This window comes from Pleurodeles waltl, chromosome 11 (assembly GCF_031143425.1).
Source record: "Pleurodeles waltl isolate 20211129_DDA chromosome 11, aPleWal1.hap1.20221129, whole genome shotgun sequence".
Classification (NCBI taxonomy): domain Eukaryota; kingdom Metazoa; phylum Chordata; class Amphibia; order Caudata; family Salamandridae; genus Pleurodeles; species Pleurodeles waltl.
In genome coordinates this window covers 212,453,781-212,471,163 of record NC_090450.1, presented here as the reverse complement: position 1 = coordinate 212,471,163, position 17,383 = coordinate 212,453,781, and the positions used below count along the sequence as shown (strand labels likewise).

The window sequence follows — 17,383 nt, the reverse complement described above, 5'->3', positions numbered from 1 at the left end:
AAAAGAATAAGAGTCTTACTCCATAGAAAACAATAGAAAAGTTGATTTTGCACAAAGTACCTGGTTTGCATCAAAAATAAAGCTGCACGGGCGAGCATATAACAGAAAAGGCAGCGATCCTTTGATTTCCCCCTCCCAGGGAAGGCTATGCATCATTTCTTCTCCGGTCATGTCGGCAATGTGCCGTTTTTCTCCCTCGCAAGAGAGCGATGAGTCAATTTCTGGACGGGCAGCTCAAATCCGCGCAGAGTCGGGATGACTTTGTCGCCCAGGGACAATGCGTGAAAAATCCTGTTGCACGGTGTTAGAAAACCACACTGCGTGGGGTTTGTGTCATTAGCAGCCGTTGTTTCTCCAGCTGTGATGTGTTGATCTCCAAGCCACAATGCAGGTGGAGAGTCGATTTCAGCCGCAAAGCTGGGGGCGCGTCGTTTATTAGCCATGTTTCAGATGGTGCATTGAAAATTTCCCCACACTGCATTCTGTGCGTGGATTTTCAGCTCTTGTTCTGCCAACCTCACCTTTTAAGAGCCCAGGGACTGGATAGGGCACCTATTGGCAGGGCAAGAGTCTCAGCATAGAGTCCAGATGCTGGCAGAGGAAGTCTTTGATGGCCCTGAGACTGGCAAGCTCAGTTCAAGCCCTTGGAGAGTGTTCACAAGCAGGAATCTGCTACAAAGTCCAGTCTGTGTCCCCTTTCAAAGGCAGAAGCAGCAACTACAGGATAGCCCACTGAAGCACAATCACAGGCAGGGGCAGCACTTCTCTTCAGCTCTTCTCCTTGAGGGGAGCTTCTTGAATTCGCACCTGCCAAAAAGGTGGGTAAAAGGAGCAGTTGAACTTTATCAGGCCTTTCATTAATAGGGTGAGTAGCTGCACTGTCAACAGTACTATAATTAAAAATTACTGAAAGGAGAGAAGTATTCCACATAGACAGGGATTCTTTAAAATGAATAACAAATACTGGGTGCAATGCATTGCAAGTGGGACAGAGAGGCTTCTGAGTGTGAATACATTTCAGTTTATGTACCCATTAGTCCACTACCTAGAAATCGGTGACAAGTGGAGATATTGAACAATGTGTTAAATGTGGGCATAGCGGTTGGTTTCAGAGAGTAGGGAAGATGTCTAGAAGAAGGATGATAAGAATATAGACTTTCTCTATAGGGTACAACTGAGCTGATTCCCATTGAGATGCAGAGGAGAAGGAAGACAAGGAAGGTGGATTGTGCAAAGTGTTGGATGACAAGCAGTTGAGGGGAAGTATTAAGTTTGCATGACAAAGTGAGGAGAAAAAGTGACATAAGAAATTTGGTCAGAGATTTGGTGGTAACTATTGATAACTATACATGAGTAAAAATGGCTGGAACAGTGAAGCGAGTAACGAGTAAATGTTGTCAACCTATTCCAGTGATAGCAAAGCTTCTAGTTGTCAGAATTGCTGAAAGATGTGGAAACTCCCTAAGTCTGTGGTGCTAGGAAGAGATGGAGTAAAGGAAAACAAGTGTGGAAAAAGGAGATGACAATTGTGTGGAGTAGAGAGAGGTAATTTGAGTAGAGAGAATTTGTAAACATGTAAGAGTGAGGAGGACTCCTAAAACAGCTTGAGGACTTTGACCTGTATTTGTAAGTACAACATCGCTCTCTGCATTTATTTCCATAGCTCATTTTGTAGATATTTTATTGTTTCTGTAAAAAGGATGATGTGTAGTATTTTTGGTAAAGTCCACTATGTATGTTATGGTTCTTCCTGGTGTTTAGAATCTTTGCATACATTTGAGAGAGAGAATGTTTTATTAATAAACTAGTGGCAAGGAAGTGACATATGACAGCTAATATTTCTGCAGTTTTAAAGGCCTCACAGAGAAAATAATGTAGAAATTAAAATGGGCACATTGAAATTGTGGTGGACATTTGTGCCTACCATTCGCATTTTTACACCACATTTAACATGAAAATATTGTACATTCATAAAAGTGTGAATTATTAATTAATATTAACATGCAAGTAATATTTTTAGGTAAAATCAAGAGGATCAACTATCCATAAACTGCATTAAATGAATGTGAATTAAACACACTTATTTTGAGTGACTCCCATTAACATGTGAAGAAAAATAAATATATGTTTAAAATTGCTTTGATATAACATGAACAATGTTTGCAATAAAATAATTTGCTTTGCATATATGAATAGCAAGGTGTGAAATAGGATTATTAATGTATTAATTGTATTTGTATTATTGATGTGTATTTCGGTTTCTTAGCTTGACTAGGCCTGGAGGGTCATTTTGAAAGCAGCAATGGGAAATCACTTGTTTATTCTTTTCCTTCTGAAATCTTTTCCTATGCATCTAACCGTAATGTTGAATGTTATTTTGTATTGCAGCAGAAGAACATGTTTCAAGTTTAGCTAATGTAACAGTATTTGTTCAAGCTGTTGAACCAGACTGGAAATTCCAAGTGTTCATGTGAAATGAAATAGTTTAGTTTATTCTGGGTCGTATGAAAGGAACTGCATGTAGCAAATTATTAGAAAATGTAATATTTTGGTGGAATTGCATATAGTCACAATAGAAACACTGTATTTTTACTGAGAAGATTCTTAAAAGTATCAGGAATTAATGGTGCCATCTACAATGACTGAATGCTGAAATTGACACCCAGAGTGTGCCCACCTGAAGGATCAATCAAATAGATTTTGGTTATTTTAATTAGTGAAGAACTTTGGAATTTAGGTCAGTCTTCGTCAGTCTTCTCCCCTGCATGGTATTGTTTAGAACTCTCTTGGAGTTTGTCTATTCTTGTTTAAGTCTGCTCTCAGATCTCTTCTCTGAGTATCCTGATGAGTTTCCTCATCATATTTGTAACTGCCTCATTCTTTTATGTGGGTCAGTACTACTGATGCCAACTAATTCTGAACTGCTGATCTGTCCTATGTGCATCCTGTGTTCTGCACCATCTTGATGCTGATATCAGCTGACACTGGAAGAAGATGACCGTTCCTTTGGAATCATCCTGTCTGCTGTCCCATGAGGAGAGGGAGTTATAACTATGTGGTTTCTTGTTTCCTTTATAGCTTAGTCACTTAAACCAGCATATTTGTAAACTAGTTGCTCTAGTTATCCACATTATTTTTGTCTTTCTTTAATTTTGCTTTTGCCCACCTGTGTCATCCCGTTCCCACACATGCAAGTCCCAATTCTGGTTAGTGTTAGGAATGGCTAAGCTCTGGAACTAATTGCGAAAACTGTATTTTGATGATTCACTGATGATCCCATCATCTGAAAATTAATAAACATGTGCATATTGTATTGTTGCTAATCTATATTATTCTTTTGGAGTGTTTCACAGTTATAATGTTTAGTAGGTTGAATCATTTCAGACATTGTAGTGAACCTATGGTTTTCATGTATGTTTGTAACTTAGTTTTGAGCACCATTTAAGTTACATTGATTTTGGAATTGTAATGGAGCTTTGAAACTTTATTCAGCTTGCAGTTTTTATTTATTGTTGAGTTTTTCATGGTGTTTAATATTGTTTATGGTTTCATGTCAATGATTTGGGATTGTATGATTCTGACTGCTACATTTATAACAAAGTCCAAAGATTTAGTCAACCTCTGAGGGTGAGGTTTGTGATGGTGTCTCACCCCTGAGTGCTGGTGGTAGTTGAGCCTGTAACTGGAGAGTAGGAGTTTTCTGGGGCCCCAGCACTTCAGCATATTCAACTTAATGTTCTACTTGACTCCAAATGTCCATTAGTTTTCCACTGATGGCAGACTTAATGTACAAGCTAATTTTTATTATTTATCATGTAATTGGGTTGGAATGCCTCTTTTTTACTATTCTTATGTCGAATAATTTTTTGAAGATTTTGTATGTCTACAAATCACTAAAACAGGTCTCCGGCTTACGCCAAACAATGCTGCAGCCGCCCAGTTATAAATTCAAACTCCAGTGAAGATTTAGGAACACACTGTGCCACAACTGACTTGTAGTTTGGTAGTTTGTAAATATTCAGCTGAAATTTGTGCACAAAGGATCTAGAACTTGCGACAACATGACTTTGAACAAGGATGTTCAGAATTTTAAAGAACTGGAGTAAATGATCAGTACATAGATTCCAAAATATGACGCATATCTTTTTCAACATTTTTATATTAAAATTACAATTATTGATATAAAATGCAAACACTGTATGTCATTTATCTCCCTTATTCAGCACGGGAATGTTCTTGGTGATCTTCTTAGCGCATGCACCATTAATAGTTGAAACAGGAAAACAAGCATTCTGAATAGCTAAAATCCTCTGCACATTACATAAATAGAGCCTAATAGAGACTTTGGGTAACGAAACAAGAAAATACACACAACCATTGATGTTTTGAGGCAATATTTCGTACTGATTCACTAATGCCGTCAATGTAAATGTTTGGTGGATATCTTTCCTTGGTAAACTGCAACTCAGATCTCAGATCTTTAATTTCAGTTTCTAATTGTTCTTTGGGTCTTCTGTGGCACCTCATGTAAAATCAAACCCACCACTGGAGTAAAAGGTAACGCTTCGATAGGTTACACAAAAACTTGTTGCTCTTCATTCTCTCTTCTACCTACTACTGATCTCTCCATCTATGGCAACAAGCTTGCCATCTCTGACTCCCATTTAGGGGAGAAGGGTCATTGCTCAGAAATGGTCTTGAAGAAGACCTTTACCTGAGTTCTGTTTTAAATCATGCCTTTTACCTTCTCCTGCCGAGACCTTTTGGATTTTGTCTGATATCTGCCTTCCATCTCTCTTCCCTGGATAATTGATCCTCTTCTTTCTACCTGCTGCTGTTCAGCCTCATTTGTGGACCTTGCTCGGCTCCCTTTGGGTGGTGTAGGCTCATCTCAAAGACCATGTGACCCAGGAGTAGTTCTTTGAAAAGTGTTTCTGTTTTTGCATGCAGCCTCTTACCATTCTCTGCTGAAACTGTATAACTGCGCCCAATGGCGAAACGAAACCTTAGGGGGCTCCCCATATATTACATGGAGGGAAGCTCCCTCTGGATTCACTCAGGCCAGGTTTTGTGCTGAGTGGGCCCCCTGGAACTCACTTCACCTTCCCCGCACCACGGGGCCTGCAGGGGCTTTTGTTGCTCCACTGACTATGCCCGACTATTTTCTTGTTTCTCATTTCAATGTGTTGCTAGTCAACTCCCTTCTACGTACCTTCCGATTCTGTTATTTTGTCCTAAACCTTCATTATAAATCAATTTAGCTTCCATATTTTTCCGTTCTTATTAAATCTTTTAAAATTAAAGCCAATTCAAGTGCCCTTTGCTAATCTGTACATCTGGTCTGAAATACACAGTTTGTTAGGCTGGTAGATGTTTTGGCACAAATCTCCTTCTATCTCTTCTAGGGATTTGCTTGTGGCTTCATATCTGTTCATTTGATAAACAGGTTTTTTAATCCTCCAGTTTTCATTTCCATGCCAGTGTGCTAACATTGAGTATGATATTTTGCACCATTGCTCTATTTTTAAACTCCTTTTTGGGCAAACAATTTGAGACAATTAGTCTGAGAAACATTTCATTTGACACTTTTAGTTCAAAAATACTTAAAGCCACATGTATGAGAGACCTAGACATCTGCCAAAGTGTTGCAGCTCTTCCATCTGTCTTTGTTGTCTTTGTTATGGATCCCCTGCACATCTTTAGGGGCTGTGAAAAAGATATAAGAGATGTTCTGTGAAGTGCTATGTGCATCCAAGATCTAGTTGCCATCCTTCATGAATATTTACATTTTGTAGTATGGCGGTCTAAATTTTTTTTAAAACATGCTAAATCTGGGACCACTGTAGATTTTTAAATTAGATTTCCAAAGGGGTTGTAGTTTGATTTGCAAATTGTTACTTACCCATCTGCTCAGACACCCAACCTGAAGAATATAACATTGATGAATTGTGAGTTATGTGGAATCATGCATGCATTTATTTTAATATTTGAGAGTTCTGCATTACAAAATGTAAACATGGGAAAAATGCAAACTTCAAAACCAAAATATTATGTAATGGATGTCTATTGTTCTCCACAATTATAACACATATCAAAGGACATAATTCTCCCACTTAAACACCATTATTATTTGCCTAGCTGGCTACCCATATAAGAATGGAGTACATTTTCCTGGGGAACGTGGTTCACAGGAGAGCATTGTGTTGTGTGATGCATTTGGATAAGCATCGTCATGGTTCATTTCTTGACAAATCACAAACATGAAGTGGAGACACTGATGAATTGGAATCAGTCATAATGCATCAGGTTTTATGTGCATCCTATGTATGCAAGTATTTTGAAACAACAGCCATCTTCATCACCAAAACTGACTTTGAAACTGTACAGCTCTCTACACATTCAGTATGAAAGGAGTGTATGTATGCTAGTTAACACAACCCTCCCAGATTGTCAGTCTTGTACACAAATTCTCCATCTGGATTTTCAGCCCTTGTTTGAGTTCTAGGAGGAAACCTTAAATGTTAACAAGAGACGCAGTAATAGATTGGCTCAAAAGTGAACCCTGCATACCACGATGTCTAGGGTTGTCTGTCAATGTAAGCAGTGGTCAATACCCACAAAAGCCCACACACCTCTTGCCAGGATGACATATGGTATTCCTTAGAAATTAAAGTGCAATGTTAATTCTTCTCAGTACTGTTTTCATGCATCCCATGCTTTGCATACACCATTAAGAGGGGTTATTTTTTCAATATCCTCAAGGTGGAGTCCTTGCTTTAGGGCTTGTCCATTTTGTAATGGCTTTTGAATGGTCTTAGGCAGGTTTTTCATGCACACGGAGTCCGACGACTCCCCATCAGTGAAGACCTTGTTGCGAGTACCAAAGCTGACATTCCCAGGTGTCCTCTCAGAGTATGTCTTGTGGTGGCTCATCTCATCTGAGCACAGCTGTAAATTGAAAGCAGCCTGGAAGCCACGTTTGAAGTTTTCATTGAAGTATCCATATATGATGGGGTTGACACTGCTGTTGGAGAATGCCAACCAGTGGGCAAATGGGAATATGTACCCAGTTAATAGGTTGATCTCTTCATCACCTAGATTGGCATAGTCAGTGAGCAGCATCAAAGTCCATAGGGGCAACCAGGAGAGCATGAAAAGAAGAGCCACAATTATCAACATCTTGATGACCTTGATCTTCTTCTTAGAGACAGCATTGCATCTTTCTTGGCTATCTCCCATTTGTTCCCTCAACGGGCCTGATGACTTGCAGAGTTTAAGTCCAATTCTTCCATACATGACAATAATCAGTGTTAGGGGAGCCACATAGATGTGTGCAAAGAGTACTGTGGTGTAGACTTTCCTCATCTCAATGTCAGGCCATGCTTCATAGCAGGAATAGAGGGGATATGTCTGGTTATCATCAGCACTGGCTACCATGTAGTGGCCTTCCACCCGGCCCACTGTAAGCATGACGGCAGATGGGCACATGATTGCAAATGCGAGAACCCATATGATGACGATTGTGTTGATTGCTTTCAACAGCGTCAACTTCGGTTTGAATGGATACACAATGCAGCGGAACCTGTGGATGTGAGAAAGGATATGAGTTTAACACAAACAAGAATATACACTAATGTTTTGCTTTTCTATTATGTGCTGCACCAGTACAGATTGAGCCTTTCCCTTCTAACCCTGCACAAAAGTTATTAAAGGGCTATTTACATGGAGAAAATGGAAAACATTTGACATGGTGCTAGAGATCAGTAACTAAAGTAAATGTAAAATTTGATTATACTTTAGGTGTTTTAGTTATGTTTAGGATTACTATAATAGGGTCAACTTCAGAAATGTCTAGAGATAATGGTGGAGCAAACTGAAAACTAAGGAGTAGGTAAAGTAAATATTCACCCTTAAATATAGATGACATTACAGGACCCACAACAGTACTGTTGTACAGAAAAGGCCCAGAGCACGTAAAGCATGTAGCAACACTGTCAATTAGTTACTTTACAAAGGCCTCATGTTTTGCCAGTCAATTTAGTATTAACTTCACCGTTTCACATTTCCCCCTAATTGCAGCATAGGGCCTCTCAGCACTCTCACCCCTTATAGCATCCCTCCTTAATACATATTAATGATGCAAATGTGTAAAAAATAACAAAATGGCAGAGGCCTTAATAGGCAATGACACACAAGGGTCACACCACTGGTCACCAGACAACCAACAAAATATATCTCACCCATGTGCTTTTTACAAGTCCTTATCTTCATCCTCATATAAGCTAAGCTCTTCCAACCACGGGTCCCAACTCACACACTCTCAAAATGTATCCAAACCGTCACGGGTTTGAAGATTCCACCCAAATGCCACAATGCCACCACATTGGCTTAGGGTAGCACTACCTTTAACCCAGTAAATGGTTCTTTAAACCCATCTTTCAATACAACTTGACACCTTCAGGCTAACCGCTCACCACCAGACATAGGGACCAACCCAAATATGGATCCGCACAACTCATCAGTAAGGCTAACCTCAACCACACCTTGTGCAGCAAGCAGCAATGTCCAAGCACAAAATCCTTCTCCAAGCATGTACCACTCTAAAACCCTTTCCACTAACAATAAGGGATAACCTAAACTGAATTTGCTTCCAACTACAACCACATCCAAATACAAAACACGCATACCAAACTTGCACCAAATCAAAGAACTGTGATCACCCACTAATGGGGGAAACATCCGGAACCACGACTCCGGAACATCGAAATTGTGAACAAGGCAAGCAAACCACGCCTGAACAACGACTTTGTTTTTCTGTTTTTCTGTGGCTTAACCACGCATGTGCTGAACAATGCACATGCGTGGTTAAGGCAGAGAAAAAGGGAGTCAGCATCCGGGGAGGACTCAGTCAGGTACGTGGGGCTGGGGCAGGGTTGGTGGTAGTTTTTAGGGGTGGGGTAGTTTGATTTTAGGGGCAGTTGAGGGTTGGTGGTAGTTCTTGTTTTTAAGGGTTGGGTGGGGAAATGGAGTAGTTCTGGTTTTTAGGGGTCAGGTGGGGATAGGATAGGTTTGTTTTTAGAGGTGGGGGTCAGGGCAATTTTAGTTTTAGGGGCGGGTGGGGGTTGGGGTAATTTTAGTATTTGGGGGTAGGGGGTCGGGGTAGTTTTGTTTTTAGGGCTGGGCTGAGGGTTGTTTTACTATTAGGGGAGGTAGTGGGTTGGATTGTTTTAGTTTTTAGGGGAAGGGGTTAGGTAGTTTTCGTTTTTAGGGGTGGGGGGTCGGAGTAGTTTTAGTTTTATGGATGGGGTTGGGGGTCGGGTAGTTTTGTTTTTAGGGATGGGGGGCCGGGTTGTTTTAGTTTTTAGGGGCGGTTGGGGGTCTGGGTAGTTTTAGCTTTTAGGGGTGGGGTGGGGTGGTCCAAGGAGTTTGCGTTTTAGGGGCAGGGGTGGGGGGTTTGGTAGTTTTATTTTTTTGGGGTGGAAGTGGGAGCATGGTAGTTTTAGTATTGGGGAGGGGTGCGGAGTCGGGGTAGTTTTGTTTTTAGGGGCAGAGTTTGGGGTAATTTAGTTTTTAGAGGCGGTGGGGGTAGTTTTGTTTTTAGGAGTGGGGGTTGGTGTTGTTTTAGTATTAGGGCGGGCAGGGTCAGGGTAGTTTTAGTTTTAGCTGTGGGGTGAGGGGTTCGGATAGTTTTAGTTTTAGGGGCTTGGAGGGGGTTGGGGTAGTTTTGGTATTAGGGGCAGGGGTTGGGGATTGGGGTAGTTTTGTTTTTAGGGGCAGGGATGGGGTCAGGGTAGTTTTGTTTTTAGGGGTGGGGGTCGGGTTGTTTTAGTATTGGGGTGAGGGTCGGGGTTGTTTTAATTTTTAGGGGTGGGGTGGGGCATCGGGGTAGTTTTAGTTTTAGGGGCAGGGTGGGGGTTGGGGTATTTTTGGTATTAGATGCGGGGTCGAGTAGTTTTAATATTAGGGGCGGCGTGGGGGATCAGTGTAGTTTTAGTGCCAGGGGTGGTGTTAGGGCAGGTGGGGGGGTCGCATGCTGGAACCACACATGCCGTCCCACACATGCCTTTACAATGAAAAATTGTTGTTAAGGCACGCGTGAGAAAGGCATTCGTGGTAACAACATGGCCGTTGTTCCAACCGCGTTGTTCAGGCATGCGTGGTTCCAGGATTCGTTGTTCCATCACATATTCCTAATCAGTGCTAAATTTAATCTGACAAACACACGTTCTGTGCCCAGAAACAAAACATTCCTTAAACATGGACAACAAAACAACATAGCTTATCCACAACAAACTAGGATCCTATGGCATACATATAAATTTCATTATGTATTTATATGGGAGATTTCCTTAGCACTAAATGTCGCCTGTGCCTCTTGAGAGGGTTGAACTGAATTAAAAAAAGACATTATGAATTTCAAAATACGTATTATTTTGAGAGAGTATCCCATCAGCCAACCTCCTAATTAGGCCCTTAGGGGCATATTTATGAACCCTGTTGCATCGAGCTTGCACCACACAAAGTGGTGCAAGCGTGACAAAACTTAAAATAGAGATTTATGAACCCATGCAAGGCCACTTTGCATGGCCCTGAGTGGCTCCATAAATCCAGGGTAAAGTAACACAGTGCAAATCACTGCACTGCCACGCATAGAAAGAGGAATATGCCTTGCAGGATTGTTTTTGTGCAGGAAGGTATCCCTACCTGGACAAAAACAATCCTGCATGCAACACACCAGGGCCAAGGGTGCCTGCTTTGGCACTAGGCAGCCCATTGTGTACCAGCGCTGGGGAAAGGAGAGGAATGCACCATATTGCAACAAATATGGCACATCCCTGCCCTTTCCCTGTAACGCAGTGCAGCAAAGTGACATGATCCATTGCATTGTGTTACAAATTCTTAAATATGCCCCTTAGTGTTTCAAGCTTAAACATTGATTCATCAGGAAGTACTGATAAAACGTGCTAGGCTGTATTGGTATGGTCAAATTACAATAGATGGAGGTGTAGTCTCAATGCCTGATTTCATATCCTTTAAAGGGATACCAGAACAGACCATGTTACAGTGGTCAAAACAACCCATGACAAATATCACTTGTAAAATCTATTTTGAAATCATATTGGAGGAACAGGAAGATTCTGTTAAGGAGTCAGAGTTGGAAATGTGTTCCCTTGACCTCTGTGTTGATTTATAAGCCACAGTTTATGTCAGATTCAGAGATCCTCATGTTTCTAAACGTTGGGAGGAAGTGGAAGGAGTAGCCAAATGACATGGCCAACTGAAGGGCAGTGACATTTGCTCTGACCTTTAAACTGACACAACACAATGTTCGGGAACACACATTTACTACAAACATGCATTATAACAAACTTTATTTATCCTTTACGACCTGGTAAAAGGATGTCCCCAAACAGATGTCAAGAATAACCTATACATGTTGTATACAAATCCCATGGACAAGCACATACAGATTTTCAATGGCCGCCAAATAACCACCATAAAATCATCGCGCCCTTAGACAAAAGGTTATCCCACAACCACCTGAAGGGTGCACATACAGTTCTCATGTCCAGACACTAAAATGACATCCAAGAATGTGCAACACCAAAATACATTTCACAGCAATAAAACGGCAATTTCACCAACACCCACTAATGATGGCCTACCTCAAAAAAGTGACGTTTTAGTAGTAATTCAAACGGTCCACTCTTCTCAATTACACAAAACAACAAGCACTCCTATGCTGGAGACGATGAGATGTAGTTTAGCGACACATCTCTAGATGACCACCTTCCTAAGTGTGAATTTCAGCAAAGATCTCACAAGTATTTTGTCAAAGCTGCATTTAGGTGAACTTACAGCAATCAGAAAACTGTATGTTACAGTTAGACATTTATCTATTTATTTAGTTGATGTGTAGTGTGCTAAAATGCTGCCAAGACACAGTACAAAGTTAGTAGAATACTCACTAATTGTTCAGCAACAAAGGCATGAAGACGTTTTCATGCAAATTGTTGGACGAAACATACCGAAAGACAACTTTAATATTTTATGGGTGCTTGTTTTCTTCAAGTAAAAAAGGAGATGGCCCCAATTACGGCTCATCATTTTTCAAACTGCTCTTTGACAACGAATGTTTTCAAAGATTTTTGAAAGATGCTGTGGTGGCAATCAAACCTAGAAAAGAATCTAACAAATTCCAGTGGTAGGCTTCCTTTGCGCTGTTGGTTTATGGCATGTTTTTTTTTTTTTATTCATGCAAAGGAATATAAAAGATTGATTACTAGACCAGTCAGTGCGTCTCCTAAGTAGCTTTTCTAATACGGGATTTCTGAGGTTCATCTGCACACTAAGAAGGTGAATGTTCTTTACTGAAGATACTAAATTCAATCCACCAGTAGGATGCTGGTAGTTACCAGTGCAGACAGGAAAACTTACTGAACCAATTACTCGCAAACAGGTAGAATACTATCTTTTGACTTCATACTGAAGGACCTGATTCTGCTTTAAATATTCCTTTGGCTGCACCACATGGTTGCATAACTCATCTGACTCATGTGCCTGAAACAGGGCACTGAAGCACCCGAGTGTTAGGAAGGCCGGACTGGCCGTGGAGGGCAGAGGGCGTTTCCCAAGAGGCTGGCGAGGTGGTGGTGGGGGCTTTGCAAAGGTGCTACAATATCTGCACCCAGTAACAAAAGCATACACCCAGTCTCCCTGCCATACTCCTTGGGGGCGGGGGGTCGGGCGTCTGGTCTGACAAAATTGTCCAGGCTGCTTTGGGTTCCCAGTCCGGACTCTATTCGGCTCCTACAGCCACCGTGCCCTCAGTCACCCAATGCATGACTAAAGGAATGCATTTTCATTACATAGCTCATGCAATCCAAAAGCCAGTTATATTATAAGTTGTATTAAGCACAAGTATAAACTCTCCAAAGTGACTATAACTCTTCCTGTTTCATCAGAATGCGGATTACTCTATAATCAGTTGATCAGATGAATAATTATTCTTTATTGACATAGTAATTTATTTATATAGTACATCTAGATCCAGACATAAAAGGGAAAACGCTTTACAGAATAGCCTAGACTACCAACCAAGAAGCTAGCAAAGCCCTAAAAGCATGAATTGAGATCCTCTTGGGCATAGTTACATCTGTGTATTACAGGTCGAAGAGGCCAAATGTAATAGGTGGATGTAGATTACATGAATACTTTTAGGAAGAGATTGCTGTGGCATGTTTGATGTGTGCTGCAAGAGTATTCGAAACCCTTGCTGCATTGTCAGATTATGACTCAGAGTAGTGTATTTTCAGAATTTTGGGGAAGTCTAGTTTGAGATGAGCTTGGCTTCTTTATGTTCAGTTTCTGCTAGAAACCCAATGTTTATGTTATAGATATTCTGGTTTTTGATGTGAATTGCCTGGTAGTTAATACCTTCAATCTTACACAGAGAGGTTGTACAGCGGGAAGCTAACCTAGTGATGTAAGGGCTGGTGTGATGTACTGAAAGTTATTTGCAGTAGAGAGCAGACCTGCTGCCGATGGGAGGTGCTCTTTGAGAGGAGCCTGGTGAGATATGGGTAGACCTGTCAATAGCAGATTTAAAAAGACTACAGGCCAGAATTAAGAAAAGTGGTGATGCACCCAGTGCAACACCACTATTCTTGCGCCCCTTAGCGCCCCCCTAATGCCACCATGTGTGCACCTTATCTAAGATACAGAGCTCCATGGCAGTAGTTAGGGAACTAGCGTTAACATTGTTTACCCTTGTTCGGATCTTTGCAGGATTTGCAGCAAATATTTGAAGTTAATCCTGCAAAGCCCATTGAGGCCCGTTGTAAACAATGGTGTGCCTCATTTAACGCCTGCTCTGGGCAGGCATTAAAAGTGGCGAAAAAAGTGATGTAAAGAAATCTCTTAGATTTCCTTGCACCATTTTTGTGGCCCCCTGATGGAGGAATGCATCCCTTGCATACATTATGTCTGGCGCTGCATAATGTGGCACCAGGGGTTACAAAATGGTACAATGCATGCAATACCCCTACGTGTATAATGACTGGAATTTGGAAGGGTAGTTAAGAACGTTATTTCATGAGGAAAAGCTCATAGATAGAATCTGATATTGTTGATGTGTATAGAGATCAGGGTAAAGTAGCTTACCAAGTATGAAGCCAAGGTATTTTGCTGAGTTGATCACTTTAAGTGTGAGATCCATTCCCTTTAGGTGATTTGACTGTTTGACTGGAAGTTCTAATCCTTTTTTTGGGGAGAGTAGGAAAACGAAAGTCTTCTCAGTGTTCAGTTTTAATTTCATATTTGTCATCCAGTTCTGAATTTGCCTTAAGAAAGATGGAATGCGCATCAAGCTGTTGGAGCATTCCATTTTAATGTGTAACTAAGTATCAGCCATATGTTGTAGAAAAGAAGTAACACGCTTTGTTAGAACTTGACTTTGTGCTTCCATGCAGACATTGAAAAACAGGAGGAAATATGGAGCCTGAAGTATTCAGCATGGTACTTTGGCAGGAATACAATATGAATTTCCTATTTTGATGAATTAAGTTCTATCAGAAAGACAGGATATACACCATTCAAGCACTGTTCCTTCAGCACCAGTTCTGTTTCTTAGGAATTGAGGAGGATATTGTGATCTATGGCACCAAGGGCTGACAAAACGTACTATAATCAGGAAGCAAGAACTCCAATGTTAAAAAAGATGCAGAACACCACCCAACATTCTGAGCATAAAGATAGGTTAATTACCGTAACCAAAATGAAAAACAGATTGGAATTTGCTTAGGAGATTCGTATTACAAGTCTAGTGCTCTGAGTAGCTGCTAACATATCATTCCTGTTTTTTAAAGAACTGAAGGCTTGACATGGGCCTGTGGCTGAATAGCACATGTGAGTTTGTTTTGAAAGTCTTAAACAGGAGATGCACAAGCCATTTCATGAGTCGCAGTCCAGCTAGGGTTGATCATTGGTAGCAACAGACGGGAGAGGACATTGGAGTAATCTGTGGCTGGAGGACCTGGGTTGAAAACTGATTTGAATGTTAATGCTTTCATATTTGTGATGGCAATGTTCAGCATATGAGGATTATTAAAGTGGAGGAGCTTCATGTGCTATGTGTGTATTCTTGGTAAACATGTTTTTCTTTGTCAGATGATGGTGGGTGTTTGGCTATAAATGACTAGAAGGTTTTCTCCATCTTGTTTTGTGTGCTTTGAGGTCTCATTCTTGTTCTCATCCTCATTATACTAGGTTGAGTTTAGCTAGGACACTGTGAATTTTGTGGTCGCAGGAGCTAATTTGTGCATTATATTAGAGTTGTTTTTCTTGATGGACATGTAGAGGGAGCATTGAAGGAAAGGTGTTGATGGGGATGATGAGGTGATCTGAACATTCTACTTGAAGACTTTTTTGTTAGTAAGGGAGATGCAGTGTTGGGAGATATTATTATCAAAGGACAAGGTTTTACACATAGATGAGTGATTGTCATCAGCTCTTTTCCCAGTGGATTTTGAAGCCTCCCAGAAAAATCTGATCTTATGGGGAGATGATCAGATCTATGGGAATTGAAGAAGGTCCTTCAGGTGTTTTTCTCATTCCAAACTGGACTGTGTAAGCTTAGTGTAAAAGAATTGGGTGCTCTGTTCGTGATCTCAACAGTGAGTGCCTGAAAGAGTGAACAGTTTTACGCATTTGTTGTTTGAACACTGCTCCTTTCTGATTTCTCAGTTCCAATCAAGGCAGAAGATGTTATGGCCTTGGGGTATTACGATATCAAATAATGGAATGTTGTGGAAGAATGGGATAAACCAAGGTTTTCATTAAAGCTAGAGCATCAACGTCATAGTCCAAGATGAAAGCAGGCACAGAGGTGGTGTTAGAAACTGCAGACTTACCTTTTAGGAGGGCGTTATTGTTGCTATCAGTGAGCATTTGCTTGCTAGATTGAGATGAAGTGATACTTCAGAGGCAACCTGGGCAAAGAGATTTATGTTTCTGGTTGGCTAGGCTATCCCTAGGCCTTCTGCAGTAGTGTTTCAAGTAGCATGAAATGCATTAAGGATACAAACGACAATCTATGTTTTGTGCAGAGGAATTTTGAAAAATGTTTGGAATATTCTTGAATATGAAGTGAATAAATTATACAGACTCATCTCACTGAGGCATTCAAATGGATTAATTTGATTACAGTAGAAGAAAAATGAATTTATTTGACATACATTTACTTTCAAAGACTTTTGGCAACTGAAAATCGTAATTTCTAGAAGCTGTGCTGGGAGGGGCATATCCAAATATGCATATGTCTACCAGATAGAGTGAGGGTCACAATTGAGGTATATTGGAATAACTCTAAGTGGGTCCAAAAAGCTGGGATGGCAGAAGGTACAAATGGAAAACTAGAGGTTGTGGGACAGCAGGATTGGTGTGTATTGGTTTAGCAATTGTATTTTGCATTGTTACATGAATCAAGGGTGTTGCAACTGGTTAGAACATTGGTGCATTGGAAAGGTTGTATAAAGGTTCCACCAATATAACAGCACAAATGGTGCAGGTGAGTTTTCAAGTACAATTATAAAAATATAAAAACACTGGCAGACTGATGCAGGAATCTCAGTAGTGGAATAAGGAATGGTGGCTCACATCAGATTAAAAGGGCCTTTTTTTACAGCAGTATGTCTCAGTTGTGACATATTGGAGTGCTGCAGTGCAACTTTGAGGCACATTGATGGAATATCATATGGGTTTCAGTATTGAAATAACCTGGATGTCCTAGAGATGAGCATTTAAGTTACTTTGTAAGAGCGGTGTGACCCCAGTAGTAGGTTTGCAAGGGCTGTAGCTAACTTGGATTGAGGTGCATTGACAACATTGGTGCCAACTATGAGAAGTAGTACTACAGGTATACTCTTTCATGAACTCTGACATGCTGTTGTGAATCAGCCTTAACATGCCAGATATGATACAAGAGTTTTACTTTATTTAGTCTCGGGTACCTTGGAAATAGGCCACATTGTGTGTGTGTGTTCTAATACTGGATTTGCAATTAGGATTAAGGTGCAGTTGATACAGGTGTGTATTGGGCCAGATACTGAAATATCTAGATTCTAGTTAGATCATTTTTGAGTTGTCCCTGACACCTGCTGATGAAAGTGGTGTCAGTGGAGATGTGTGTTACCCTGTGTGGTTTTCTGTGTGCATGGGTGGATCTGTGTTGTTCTCTGTGTCCAAAACATCTGGATAAGCAATCGGGCACCAGTTAATGGTGTATGTAGAACACCTCCTAAAATCATCAGATTCTATCTATAAATAGACACTTGCCTGGAAACCTGATGAGAACAGATTAGCAGATAAATGAAACCAGAGCACG

At 40.7% G+C, this 17,383-nt stretch overlaps 1 protein-coding gene across 1 annotated transcript in view; it reads right to left on the bottom strand.

The window, feature by feature from the left end:
* Positions 1-4,148: 4,148 nt before the first annotated feature.
* The window catches only part of LOC138266596 (neuropeptide FF receptor 1-like), a 590,764-nt gene continuing 577,529 nt past the window's right edge, over positions 4,149-17,383 (bottom strand). The window contains exon 4 of the mRNA XM_069215432.1: positions 4,149-7,582. Within this exon, the coding sequence (XP_069071533.1) occupies positions 6,703-7,582 (880 nt within the window). The 3' untranslated portion in view covers positions 4,149-6,702. The remainder of the gene's footprint in view (positions 7,583-17,383) is intronic.